Source organism: Xiphophorus couchianus, chromosome 2 (genome assembly GCF_001444195.1).
Source record: "Xiphophorus couchianus chromosome 2, X_couchianus-1.0, whole genome shotgun sequence".
Taxonomy (NCBI): domain Eukaryota; kingdom Metazoa; phylum Chordata; class Actinopteri; order Cyprinodontiformes; family Poeciliidae; genus Xiphophorus; species Xiphophorus couchianus.
The window spans coordinates 8,928,346-8,942,691 of NC_040229.1; the positions used below are offsets into that span (position 1 = coordinate 8,928,346).

At 40.6% G+C, this 14,346-nt stretch overlaps 2 protein-coding genes across 4 annotated transcripts; one reads left to right on the top strand and one right to left on the bottom strand.

Moving 5' to 3' along the window:
* Positions 1 to 36: 36 nt before the first annotated feature.
* On the bottom strand, positions 37 to 10,541 carry nedd1 (NEDD1 gamma-tubulin ring complex targeting factor). 3 transcript variants are annotated; one of them, XM_028030818.1, is made up of 16 exons: positions 10,400 to 10,541; positions 9,398 to 9,541; positions 8,254 to 8,348; positions 7,872 to 7,988; positions 7,646 to 7,786; positions 6,014 to 6,243; positions 5,713 to 5,914; positions 4,648 to 4,768; positions 3,678 to 3,806; positions 3,250 to 3,306; positions 3,094 to 3,168; positions 2,311 to 2,477; positions 1,497 to 1,671; positions 1,279 to 1,426; positions 581 to 647; positions 37 to 475 (listed from the first exon to the last, which is right to left on the bottom strand). In XM_028030818.1, the coding sequence occupies exons 2-16, from the start codon at positions 9,531 to 9,533 to the stop codon at positions 371 to 373; spliced, it is 1,965 nt and encodes a 654-aa protein (XP_027886619.1). In that variant the 5' UTR covers positions 9,534 to 9,541; positions 10,400 to 10,541; the 3' UTR covers positions 37 to 370. The 3 variants fall into 3 exon arrangements, with proteins under 3 accessions (XP_027886619.1, XP_027886607.1, XP_027886628.1); XM_028030806.1 differs by having other exon boundaries at positions 3,678 to 3,809; XM_028030827.1 differs by lacking the exons at positions 9,398 to 9,541; positions 10,400 to 10,541 and having other exon boundaries at positions 3,678 to 3,809; positions 8,250 to 8,348.
* A 446-nt stretch (positions 10,542 to 10,987) lies between these two features.
* Positions 10,988 to 14,197, top strand: pclaf (PCNA clamp associated factor). The gene is made up of 4 exons (XM_028030875.1): positions 10,988 to 11,152; positions 12,282 to 12,368; positions 12,447 to 12,624; positions 13,963 to 14,197. The coding sequence occupies exons 1-4, from the start codon at positions 11,107 to 11,109 to the stop codon at positions 14,003 to 14,005; spliced, it is 354 nt and encodes a 117-aa protein (XP_027886676.1). The 5' UTR covers positions 10,988 to 11,106; the 3' UTR covers positions 14,006 to 14,197.
* Positions 14,198 to 14,346: the final 149 nt, after the last annotated feature.

Genomic DNA, 14,346 nt, shown 5'->3' on the forward strand with positions numbered 1-14,346 from the left:
TTTTAGTTCATTACAAGCGATATATGACTCTCCAGATTGTTTTTAAATAAGAGTCAATTTATTTGAGGTTCATATTAAGAAACTTCCTAACAAATTTAATTTGTAGTGAAAAACAGCTTCTCTTTTACAATTCTCTATTTTTCACCCAAGATGTTTCTTGATAAAAATACAAACACAGACGAACCGCTCACAATTTCATGCATCAACAGACAAAATATTAAATTACAACAACATAACACGTTGAGTCAAAATGCTTGTTTCTGTCGGTCATTTGCTGAATTTGACGCCGACAAACAGAACAACCAGTTTGGGATAAAGGCACTGCAGCCTGTCAGACGCGACTCGGGGCTAAAGACTCGATGGCAGCGGCTCAGTAGTTCGCTCTGAGCCGGCGGTTTTCCTCCCGCAGCTTCTCGATCTCCTCCACCAGAGACTCGTTGACAGAATATTTCTCGATCAGACTGTGGATCTCCGTCTGGAACACAACATGTCAAACAAACGTCACCGGTTTTAGCTAAATAAAAGGACCAAATTGTACGTAAATCCTGAAGTCCTCAGAATGAAAAACAGAAGTTTTTACCAGCTGGATGTAAAACTGCCGGATCATTTCCACCTGCAGGTTGAGGATGTCTTTGTGACAGGCAGTCCTAATGACAGAGGGGAAAAAACAACCTTTAAATTCAGCATTTCCAAGTTTTCTGTTCAGGTGAGGAAGCTTTTCAACTAATGTTGGTCAAAGTGAGGAGCGGGGGCCATTTACGGCCCCTGGACTGATTTATTTGCAGCCCTCTAACCACAATTCAAGAAAAAATTAGGACAAAACTACGACTTTTAAATGAAAATCTACTAACAAAAATGTTAGATGCAACACAAAGCAATAAACTTTTCCAAACTTTCTGGTTTCCTTCTGTTGTCATGGCGACTAGGACCATATCTACTCATTGGCTCTAAAGTAAACCTTGGTGAACCACAGTCTGCTTTTAATTGCTGCGTTAAGACTTGGCTAAATACAGCAGGTGTTTTCAGATGGGGACTGAACTAGATTCTGCTTTTATTGCTGAGAACAGAAAATATTTCTCAGGATTCTTCAAAAATAACTGGATGTCTTTTATTAAAGAAGGAAAACATGCAACAATTTTGTATCAACAACCCCATTCCTACAAAAAATGTGTTTAAGATAGTTAATTTATTTAAAATATGTTTTTTTTATTTTAGTTTTTAAAAAAGATTTTATTTTTGGCCCGCTAATAGAGTCCAAATGATAAAACGTTTGGACACCTGAACTCCTCCAGCGTTTCGTGGATCATGTTCTGGATGAAGTGGATCTGCAGGGACGTGAGCGGAGCGGCGCCGTCCTGTCCGACCACGTCTGCGATGTTCTGGGACAGAGACGAGCACGCCGCTGCCATCGCAGCTGAACCTGAAGCTTAACGCAGAAATCAGGGTATTAGAAACAGACCCAGACTGATGCCGTAACCATGGAAACCAAGCTGTACCTGCTGCGGTGGCAGGTGAGTTGTAACTGAGCTGAGTCTGAATGCCGTTGGTTCTACGAAGGTTTGGTTCTGGAGTGAAAATAGGCGGCGGCGCCTGACTCTGATTGGTCTGCTGGGTTGTGGTGGGCGGAGTCTGAGGCCCCTCTTCCTGGCTGGAGCCACTGCTCCTCTCAGGCTGAAACAAGAGGGGTCAGAGGTCAGACCTTTGCTTCAGACTAGAGTCTATCAAAGTGTGGGGCCACCAGGGGGCGCCTCAGAAAGTTGGAGAGAAAATGAGAATAAACATGCAAAAAACCCAACTTTTATTTTTAAATTTATCATAATTTTTGTTTTTCAATAACATTTTCAAAATAAAAGTTAAAATAATTATTTCTGATGCTCATTTTCTGATTGGCTGCCAGTTAAATTAATTGCTAGTTTTGCTCCTCAAACTAACGTAGCAATCAAAAAACGGAAAAGATTCAGACAAGAAAGAGACCAGAAGAATTGGAAGAATAAAATAAAATCTTATGTATTTAATGTGAAATATTACATGTTTTCTTTTAATCAAAAAAGGGAATTGCATTGAAGAATTGTATTATTTGGTAATAAAGCCATAATTATCTCATGATCAAATTTTCCGTCACAGAACACATGACCATCTAAAAATCAGCATTTATGCTAAATTAATGTAATAATTATTGAATAATGAATAAAAACACTATAAAAACTGATGTTTGTTTACATTTTGTAGCGTTTTTCCTTGTTGAGGAAAAAGTTTTGCAATCCTCCTGCTACAGTCAGCAGCAGCGATACGAGCCCCTGACTAACTGACCTTCCTGTCAGACGGCTCAATGGCGGCGGCGGCGTTGGTCGGCTCCTCCTCTTTGATCGTCTGCGGGGACTGGAAGACGGACAGCGGGCTGTAGGACCGGCCCCCGGCGGCACTCCGGTGGGTCCCCAGAGGCGTCCGGCGCTGTGAGCCGCCACCCGTCTGAGAGTCTGACAGCAGCCAGAGAGGTCATCGCCATGGCAACAAACACAAAGTTAAAATGAGATCAATGATTTCCTTTCTGATTATTAATATTTATTATTATAATAAGGGCAGCTTTGTTTACAAACACTTTATAATCAATTTAGTGTTTTTTATTTCTGTTCTGTGGAGAGTTTATTAAAAAAATGTAGTTTATTAGTGTTTTTGAGAGGGAAAACTTACACTATTTGCCATTATCATTTGAAAATCATCACAATAATTACTGAGACAATTTATCGTCCAGTAAAATTTGTTTTCGTGACACAACAACGAACAGCGGTGTGAAAAAGTGCCACTTCCTGACTTCTTTTGTGCTTATTTTTCACATTTAAATGTTTAAAAACTTCAAACCAATTTAAATATTAGTTAAAAGAAACAAAAGGTTTTAAACAGAGGTGTTTATTGTATAACGTGCTGTCATTGGCTCGATGTTCTTAAACCCTTAAATGTGACAAATATGCAAAAAACAGGAAATCAAGACATTTTTCACATCACTGTAGATTTATTGCCATGGCAACAGGCAAACACATGTAGATTAATCTGCTAAAAATCGCATCAGAACAGGATTTTCAGTAAAACTCTGACCTTCTCTGACCGGAGAGAAGATGTCCAGGCTGGCCCGTCCCACCAGCTCCTGACCTTCGCCCTCCAAACCGGTAACTATGGAAACACAGACAAGGCGTTAATCCAGAACCAGACGATTTATGAGGAGGTGGAAGGAAGTGACGTGTTCTGCGGTACCTTGTGATCTTCCAAAGGCAGCGTCTCCTCCAACCCCCTGAGTCCCCGGGTCTGGACCTGCAGCAGCAGCAGAGAAACCAAATGAAACACATCTGTCTGCAGCTGGGATGGAGCATAAAAATTTAGATTTAAAAGTTAAACAGAGAAAGAAAATGTGAAACAGCTTCATAACTATTAGCAGCAGAACAAACCACTGTTGTGCTGTGATGGCCCTTTAACATATTGATAATGAAAATTGTAACATTTTCCCAAATTTACAAAACATAAGTTCAGTAAAGGTTTGAGTCGCCCTCTGCTGGCCGTTGCATAGAATAATAAAGTTGTTTCTTAATAAAGTTCTGTACTGATTTCATATTTTCTGTTTTATTAAAGTAAATATAAATTCAGAAAAAAATGTTAATTTATAAAACTTTAAAAGATTTTTGTACCTTCACGAGTAGGAGAGAAGATGTCCAGACTGTTCCGTCCCACGATCCCGAACTTCTCCCCTTGAGGACGTTGCTCTGCCCCCTGCTGGCCTTCACCCTCACGACACATCACCTCCGCACTGGCGCCCCCTGCTGGACAGAACACTCCAATCACTGTCTGGATTTCCTTCACAGAACAGGGTGACACGTTTCAAATGGGAAAACCCTCACAGAACCAGAACTTTCCAAACAAGTGTTTTGAGAAACGTTAAATTTCTCAAGACTGCCCTCTGTTGAGGTTGCATTAATAGTTTTTGTTTTGTATCCTAATTGCCATTTTTTAAGCATTTTGCTCATTGTTATACTTTTTATTTCTTTGGTTTATTCTTCTGTTTGTTATGCTGAACAGGATTCAAGATAAATCCCATTCAAACAAACAGGAGCTTAAAATTTGAGAAAAGAAAATTCCAACACAAATCTGATGTTCAGGTTGGAAACATCATTTAAAGAGTTTTGAGCCTTAACATTTGTTTTTAAAAATGGCAGTAGATCAAATTCCTGTGAAAATTATTGGAGTAATATTTCAAGTTTTTTATTCCTTCAGTTCAGAAATGATTGGACTTTATTCCAATAAGAGACAAAAAACAGGAAACTTTAACACACAGATTGTTTATTTTTCCACTTCGTCCAGACGCAGAAAATGGTCTCCAGTTAAAATTGGATTATTATTTTATGTATTGAATAGAGCTGCTTATATTTTTGCTATATTTTTCTAAAACAAATATTTGCAGCAGAGTCTGCAGACACGCTCAAAAGAAAACAATCATAATCAAACCTCATTGAATTTGCTTAACAAATGATTTATATACTTTTTTAAATTTAAAGAGGGAAAAACAGTTTTAACTTCTCACTCACATGAACCCCTCTAACTGAAGCGTTTAGGTCAGACAGCAGGGAAGCACCTAAACTGTGAAGAACAGTTGTGGGTTACCTGTGCAGGTGACCTGTCTCTGGGGGGCGGGGCCTGTGCTGGGGGCGGGGTCAGGCTGGCTGCCCAGTTTGGAACTGGATCTCTTTGAACTGGAAATCTTGGCAGACCCGAGTTTACTGGACTGAAGCAGGACAGACAGAAAGAAAGAATGAGTGTAAATGTTTTCACGTTAAATAAATGTCATCTCAGATTCGTCAACTAGGGATGCAAGTTGGCGATTAATGAGTTAATTGACTAACTTGATCAGGAGCCATTTTCTTAAAAACTTGAGTTTTCTCTTACAACTGAATTTCCATAACATGAAGGGCTACATTTTTTGTTACAGGCTAAATTTAAAAAAGAGAAAACATCAATAAATTTAGACGTTATTTTTAAATACTGACTGCATAAACAGAAGCATGTTTTTCCTCACATTATTAAAATTAGACAAATTTATAAAATATAACAAAACGGGAACCTTTTGGGTTGATGAATAGAAAAATAATATGTGAAACACTTGAAACGGAGATACGTTAATAAATAAATACCGTCTGCAGTTGCTTTTGAAAGAAAGTTAAAACTTCCCTCCATGAAGCAGATTAACTCAGAAAAGTCTTAAAAATTATTGGTATCATGTTTTTTTCGATCATGTTATAATTTTCCTGTGTTTCTCTCATCACGTCCTCCCGGCCTCCGTAGCACATCAGTAAATTTTAGGATGCTATCGCTGCTCCGTTAAGTATCTCGGCCGAATGAGTGACATTAAAATGAAACTTAACTTATCGAGTGTTTATATCTAGAACTGAACCTCATAAAGTGAATTTCTATCCCACACCGGACTCTATTTGGACCGTTTCTCTTTCCGGTTCTTGTTTGGCCGCCATCTTTGTTTCTGTATCAAAGGATCTGCTTATTACGTGTGAGCAGCGGCGCCCTCTGCTGGATGGTGACCAAACAAATCAAATAAGGCCTAATCAGACATTTTCATTGGAACCAATTTTAAACTAATAAAACATTAATCGACAATTTATTGTAAGTTGATTAATTGTTTGCATCCCTACTCTGATAATCCAGGTTTTACTGCACCTTGTGTCTGCTGGCGTTACTCTGGAAGCGCAGGCAGGTGACGGAGGTTTTGTGGGCCACTGTGATTCTGGTGGGGCTGCTGGAGTTCCTCAGGTCGTACTGGTAGATTTTCCCCTGAGTGGACCCGACCACCAGGCCGGTGCCATCCAGCGCGAAGTCCACCGAGGTCAGAGGGCCGTCCACACGGATCGCCCGCAGGATTCTGCAGGGCGATCAATTCAACACAGACATGTTCCAGATCTCATTGCGTCAGCGTGAAATATCAGAACTGGACCGATGTCTCAAAGCGAACAGAACTCACAGCTTGCTGGCCGTGTCGTAGCAGATGATCTTCTTATCGAGGCCGACGCTGACGACGAGCAGGTCGCTGGTCGGGGAGAAAGCCAAACCCGAGCCGGGCGCCTTGTGGGCGCCGTCGAACATCTGCAGCTCCCTCTGAGTGTTGGCGTCCCACAGCACCATGGTGCCGCTGTCAGACACGCTTCCCAGCAGCGAGCGCTTCACCGTGGACAGCCGCAGGTCGTGGATGGGCTGGAGAGGAAGAATAGGGAAGGGTGGGCATTTATTGTATCGTTTATTATGTATTGTTATAAATTATGTATCATGATAAGATTTTTTATTTATTGTTTTCACAATATATTCCAATTAATGACATTTAAAATCCACAAAACTGTCCGTATATTGTTGGAATTGCTATTTTCTCTGCCGATGGTTAAAGAGATCAATAAATTAAAAAATATGATTAAATGCTATGTGGAGTTTAGTGGCACAAATCACACTTCTTTATCTGACTGGTGTCCTAAAGAAGCCCATTATAAATGTGAATGTTTATTAAGAGCATTGTTCATGTTGGCTATGAATGGTGTGCAAATCTAATTTTACTTGTGATTAGGGCTGCAACTAGCAATTATTTTAGGAGGCGTCCAGGAGGCATCCTGACCAGATGCCCCTCAACTGGCTCCTCTCGATGTGAAGGAGCAGCGGCTCTACTCTGAGTCCCTCCCGGATGACTGAGCTTCTCACCCTATCTCTAAGGGAGAGCCCAGACACCCTGCGGAAAAAACCCATTTCAGCCGCTTGTATCCGCGATCTCGTTCTTTCGGTCATGACCCAAAGCTCATGACCATAGAAGAGGGTGGGAACGTAGATCGACCGGTAAATCGAGAGCTTCGCTTTTTGGCTCAGCTCTCTCTTCACCACGACGGACCGGTACAGCGCCCGCTTGACGGCAGACGCTGCGCCAATCCGCCTGTCGGTCTCCCGCTCCCTTCTTCCCTCATTCGTGAACAAGATCCCGAGATACTTAAACTCCACCACTTGGGGCAGGACAACCACCCTGACCTGGAGAAGGCACTCTGCCCTTTTCAGGCTCAAGACCATGGCCTCGGATTTGGAGGCACTGATCCTCATCCCGGCCGCTTCACACTCGGCTGCGAACCGCTCCAGCGAGAGCTGCAGATCATGACCCGATGAAGCCAAAAGGACCACATCATCTGCAAAAAGCAGAGATGAGATCCTAAGGCCACTAAATCGGATCCCCTCAACACCTCGGCTGTGCCTAGAAATTCTGTCCATGAAAGTGATGAACAGAATCGGTGACAAAGGGCAGCACTGGCGGAGTCCAACTCTCACCGGAAATGAGCCCGACTTTCTGCTGGCAATGCGGACCAGACTCTGAAGAACCCTTTCTCCTGATATTTGAAAGTGAATATGACAGCTAGAGCATCCTTCAGGAAAATATTTTCCTGAACTTTAAATCAGGAAAATGTCAGTTATTGTTTTGTTTTTTATCTTAAATGCAAAATGTATAAATTTTTGTACAGTTTTGGCTAAATTAATAGTTACCTTAATAGTTGATGATTATTTGAATAATTGTTTAATCACAATTAATAATGACTTGTGATTTAATTCAAACTCCTAATATCTCTCTCACCTGGTTGCTGCCGTGGCCGAAGGCTCTGCTGGACAGGTTGGTGGTCAGGCTGTGCAGGACCAGGTCACCGCTGGTGGATCCAGAGACGATGCAGCTGTCGTTAGCGTTGAAGGACACACAGGTGACCTCTTCTTTGTGGTCCTGAGAGACAGAAACAGGAAGCATCAGCAGCTCAGACTCCCAGCTGGTGGGTCGGGTGGGTTTCTGTGCGGTCAGGTCTTCTTACTTTGAGGGAGCGGTGCAGCCTCTTGCTCTTCAGGTCCCACATGTGGACGCAGTGGTCCAGACCGCCACTGATCAAAAACTGAGATGAGGAACTCAGACACACCCGGGTCTGTTTTTTCTGCATCAGAAACAAGAATGTGGAAAAAATGTGAACAAAAAACTAATAATAATCACACTAAACATTTTAAACCGCTGACAGCGTTTCCCACAGTGTATGAGAAGCCTGGCGGGCCACCAGGCTTGACTTGCGCCCCCACCAAGCTAGATAAAAAACAGTTGAATTAGGATGAAACCACTGATATACCCCCTACCGGCAGGCTCGGTGATTTTTCTTCTGGTTTTAAATTTAGCTCAAAGATAAAACAACCAGAGAGAGGACTCACCCCATCAGCCAGTTCAACCACTGGAACAGGAGCCGACTTGAGACTGGAAACCACCAGCTTGTCTCCGCTGCTGCTGGCACTCACCAGGTACTGGTCTGAGGGAACTGGGTCAAGGATGGAGACGTTTATAACTTGGTCGGCTAAGAACAAAAATAAAACACTGAAGTAAAATAAAACATTAATATGAGAAGCAACACTGGTTCTGGCTTCCTCCCACGTTTCGAAAGCACAACTGTTAGTTGCAGGGGAGGGTTGCTCTGTGAGGCTCTGAAGCTTTTAAAATGCAGCTCAGGGGAGGAGCTGCACCTGGAATGAGGGGCTAGATCCACCCAGACGTTTTGTACAGTTGCCATGGGAATTAAAGGACTTCCCAAACATTCACAGAAGACTTAAAGCAACACTCCAGATTTGTTTTGGATCAGGGAATAACGTTATAACATGATGTAAAGCTAAAAAAAGCTGATTTTCATTAATAGTGACCCTTTGAAACAGGGGTGGGCAACTCCAGGCCTCGAGGGCCAGAGTCCTGCAACCTTTACATGTGTCTCTACTTCAACACACCTGAGTCTAACAATGAGGTCATTAGCAGGACTGTGGAGAACCTGACTGCACTTAGGAGGTGATTCAACAATTTGATTGAAGCGTGTTGGACCTGAAGATATCTAAGAGTTGCAGGACACCGGCCCTCGATTGCCCACCCCTGCTTCAAAGAGAAGTAGCAAAAGCAAATGAGCCGGATCAGCAATGTTTGTCAACAACTGATGGTATCAACCCAGACATGTTAGTGTGGAATATAATCTATGCTGGACGGATATTGAGCTGTCATACAGTCTTCAGTCAGAGGCCTCTTCAGGCTCGTTGCAAGACTGACTGCTACTGGAGCTCCTTCCTGCCCACAGCATCACCATCCACAATGCATCTTTGAGGAAACTTGGATGATATACGTTTCAACAATATTTAACTTCCCTTTGGGATAAACAAACTATTAATTCCAATGCTTTTGATGTTTTGCTGCAAATTTAATTAAAAAAATAAATGAATAAAATTTGAATAAATATATATGAGGAGATAGAAACACTTTTTTCCCCCCATGAAGCGTTAGATTATCCATTCAGATCTCAGCTGCAACCATTCATCAGGATACTGTTGGAGCTCCAGCAGGCCTGAGCTACGGGATGGCTGCCGCTGTGGGGGTTAAACTGCTCCAGGGTCGCCATGGAAACCGCATCCCAGATCTTCACACAGTCTCCGGTTGACACCAGGCGCGTCACCTCCTCCATGGCAGCAGCTGGAGGTTAAAACAAACACACCTCAATGTGGTTACCAATCAAAAAATCCATGAACTTTCCACATTAAAAACTAATCCTGCATCTGCGGTGGTAACATATTACAGAAAGGTTTGGGTGGGGTAATTTACAGCAAACATAGCGGCAACAATTTTAGAAATCATGACGTTCAGAAGTTGAACTATAATCCTCACTTGTACCTAAAGCAGCCGAGTCTCTGAAGAGCAAAGATGAACAGCAGATCTCTTTGACAACAAATGTGCACATTCATCACTGAATTCATTAAAAACAGAGTTTCTGGAGAACTTCTCCGTTTTTTCCTCTATCGAGCAGAATTTCATGTCTAAAACTCCCCAAAAACGTTGAAAAGCTGGAAAATAAATTCATTGAAAGTTTAAATTAAAACCACTCATAAGTCTTTTTATTTATTGTCTTTTATGTATGCTTTATTTAAAGTATGTTTATTTTGTAAAGCACTCTAAGTCACTCTGTGTATGAATGGTGTATTATAATCAGGTTTTATTGTAGTTTTCAGATTTTTTGTGAGGATATAAAAACTCAGGTGTTTTTTGTTGTTTATATCACAATGAAACTAAATTTGCTGACAAAATCATTTAAATGTTAGCAAATATACCAAATCTCCCCGCAGCAAACATCAGTTTTTTTTAACCATTATACTAAAAGTTTGTTGGTTAACATTGACCAACCTGACCAACCCAGCTACAACTAGTCAACGTTAACTAGCTAACGTCTGTGAGCTACTGGAGGTTTAAAGTTCCCGAGAAGCCAGAAAAGTGCCGTGAACAACATGAAAGTTTTCCGGAATCGTTAAGGATTTTGGATAAGAAAGTTATACAAACCCTGTAAGTAAAGAGGATCCGCAAAAACTGATGAATATGTTTAGTTTTCGATCCTCCTGCAGCCGCTAACCGCCACTACGGAACACCAGGAGGTATAAAACACACAACAGGCGCCTGTCTCAGCTGCAGTAACACGTCAGCGAGGCCGCCATCTTGGAAGGGGAAACGACACCGAACGCGCAGACATCTTCCATCGGAAGATGACATTTTTTAAATTAAATATATGTCCTCCTTCCATTTCATCTTTCCGCAATCATTTACATGCGGTTTGGATGGTCTTTATTTCTAAACAGAACTTTTGGTCACGTAAGATTTGTAAGTTTTATATGGAATAAATGTTTGTCGTCGTGGTAGTTCACCTGTTTACCAAACTATTTGCATTTCTGTGTGCAAATAGTTTGCAAAAGAAAGCACCACAAAGATAGTGTATATTTACAGCGAAGATTGACATAAGGCTGTTTGGTGTGAGAGAAAAAAAACGTTTAAAGAGCTATTTCTACCGCTTAGACTCTAAGAGCTGCTGTAGCACATCTCCACCGCTAGGGCGCAGACTCGCGTCATGTTGAATCTTAATGTTCCATTAACGGAAGAGAAGAATAAATCTCCCGCCCCATCCGCAGATGGTTTTAAACGGAGGCGGGACGTTTTTCTTTACTTGCTGTAATTTCATCTGAATTATCGATTTACTGTACAGGGTCGCCGCCAACATGGTGAGGACTAAAGCCGACAGTGTTCCTGCATCATACAGAAAAGGTAAAAGTAACGACATTTATTTAAATTCTACCAAGACGTGCTTTTTTATTTCGTATTGTTTAAAAATCTTGATTTTTGTATTGAATCTGGTGACCTGGAATCTGTCAGACACGCTTCATAAACCGACATAAAGAAGAATTCTTTTTAGATTAAGTTTGTACTAGATGTATTTTATTTCCTCCCACATGTGATTAGTGTAACTCTCAATGAGTTAAATCATCGGCTGGTGATGCATCTTTAAACAACCTCCCGCCAACAGGACACTGGTTCCGCACTTTTCGACTCATACTGAATAAAACATATTAAAACACTTTAAAGGTCGTTGTAGTGGTAAAAGAATGTTTATTACAACAGATTCGGACTTATCTGACACCTTGTCAGCTGACAAAAATGTTTATATTGTTTCGTTTTCAGCTTTATGCCAAACTGGCGCCAGTTTTTAGCGCCTTAGAGCGTCTCTGTGTGAATGTTCCACCAAACTCCATTCAGAAGTTTCATAATTACATCTGTTCACGCTAATAACAAGAGATAGATTGATGATAAAATATGATAAACTCGATATTTCTATTTTATTAAATGTTTTTCAAATTCGGCGTAAAAATAAATCACATTTTCACTTCTTTAGTATGTTTAAGCTGTATAATTTGATCAGTACCTTTTATAAATGCCGATATTTACAGAGCTGTTGAGCATAAATGCTCAGGCTTTAGTTATGGTTACATTTTTCACAAAAGTATGGAAATTGCTTGAAGGATTTTCCTGGTCTGGAACTACAGAAACAAGAGATTAAATGATGGAAAAGCAACTATGTTACCTTATATTTGAGTGAAACGTAACTCTTAGTTCTTCGGTTAATTGGTTAGTAATCACCAGTTTTTGGATGCATTTCAGTAATGCAGATTCTGTACCAAGAATCTAGTAAATATTCTTGAAAGTTAGAAAATGCACAAACATGCTGATGAAATCCTAAAAATATCTAAATTGTTTAAAATATTTCAATTTTCTAGAATACAAACGTATTCGTTTGCACTTTTTGCATCATAATCAAGACAAATACATGAGTGGGTTCTTCTAAGTGTGTGTTTCTCTCTCTCTCTCTCTCATCAGTCTGTTGCATCTTATTTTCCAGCTGTTGCGGCATCTGCGCCTCGTAAGTCACTGGGGTCCAGTTTGGCCAACGCGTCGTCGTCGTCCAGCGGCCACTCGTCCACTCTGGGTGAGTCCAAGTTCACCCACAGTCACAGCTGAACGCCGACTGTACATGACGCAACTGACACTGAAGTTTGTTCCACAGCAAAGAACAAATACGCCGGCGGGAACGCCGTGTGTCCCCGCCCGACCCCCACCTGGCAGAAAGGCATTGGGGATTTCTTTGGCGGGCCGCCCAGAAAGCCCGAGAAGGAGAACCAGAAACCCACAGAATCTGATGAAGAAGAGGCCGGCGGCAGCGGCATGTCAAAGGCCAGCAGGAAGTATGTTTGATGAAACCGCAGATTGACATCTGGTCAGATTTCTGAGACTTGGCAGTTAAAGACGATGTTGAATTGAGTCTGATTTTATCCTGATTGTTTAAAAACAGTAAGATGTGATATAAGTGCAGTTAGAGGCGTGTTTGATATCGACTACAGATTTTAACACTTTGACACTAAACTGCAGAGCTTTTTTGTAAAGTTTGAGCATTCATTTATTCATTTGAGATGTTTACTTCAGGTAAAATGGTTTGTGCGCTCCAGGGTTCATACAGGTGATTGAAATCCTTGAAAATGCTTGCATTTCAATTTGGTGTTTGGAAGGTGCTTTTTAAAAATCGTCCATAAAACTACAATCAGTGCAACCCTAAAACTAGACGTCATCTACAGTTGAGTAGACATGTTTATGCATCTAATAAAAGGGCAAACCTTTTCTGTTTCTGTCTGAAGTTAAATCGGAATAAACGTATCCTGTTTTAGGCCAGGTAGAATTACCAAAACTATATGCGAGACATACAATTTTCTTCTATTTTAGTTACTGCAGAATGTCAGATGCCATCACAAGATGTTATTAATAACAGTAATAAATGATATAATAGTGAATTGAATCTTTTTTCTTTTTTTTTTAGTTCAATTGTATAATTTTTTTTATCTCAAATGTGTGGTGGGAAACTTAAACTGCTTAAATGTAATTTTAAGAAAAGTACAAACCCTGGTGTTAATCAGGTTTGATTTGATGAGGATTGTGTTTTTGTTTGAATTCCAACTGTTTTATTTATTTTAAAAAAAATTGATTTAACCTCTGCTATGAGTTGGGATGCACAACATAGTGCTGTTAACATCGGTAAAGGCAGATGTTAGAGATTTTTTGACACATCTGTCATTCAGATAGGTAAAATGGGCCGATATTAATTTATTTTGGGCCTGTGTTTATTTTGGTTTCTTCCTATTTTATATTGATGCAACCCAGGATTTTGGATTTTTAAAGCAGAAGCAATGTCGGTGATCTGGTCACTTTTTTCACTGAGAAATCTGTGAATTGGTCTGGAAAGCCTCAACTTCTGGATGTTTTTTTTTATTATTATTTTTTTCCCCTAATTTCCTTTATGAGCAAAAGCGTAAATGAGCAAATGTTTTTTTTCCACACGTTTTTCTAACATGTGGGGGGAAAAAAAGATTCTTTTTCTTTATTTGTAGCCTTGATCTCCATCTTTCCAGCACATTTGATTATTCTCTTTTCAGATGATTGTTTGTGGAATCTTTCTCACAGAGTGAAGCTCTCCAGCAGGTGGGTTTTGGTCTAGTTCTCAGTTTAATCTCATACGTCTTTGTTTTGTTCAGGTCCAGACCTCTGCCTGCCGAGGATGAGGAGGAAGATGACTGAGAACGCCTGACTTCTCTACCCAGGAGAGAATTTTAATGTACATCTGTATATAAATCCTACTGAATTTTGTTGTATAGCTCATCAAACATTAATTGTTTTTACTGTTTATTTTTACGTCCTGCAGTCAGGATTATGATTTGTGGCTTGACTTCTGCTCAGCTGTTTTCTATTAAAGATTAACTGAATGTCTGATCAGTAGTCTCAAATCTTTACGAATGTGGGATTTTCTCAGACATGCCGGATAATCTGTGGACCTAATCCAGATTGACACATGTTTGTCTGTTCGGTTCTTGGGCTTCATTCCAGAAGAATAACCTGAAATCAAGTGAGATTTTAGGTTG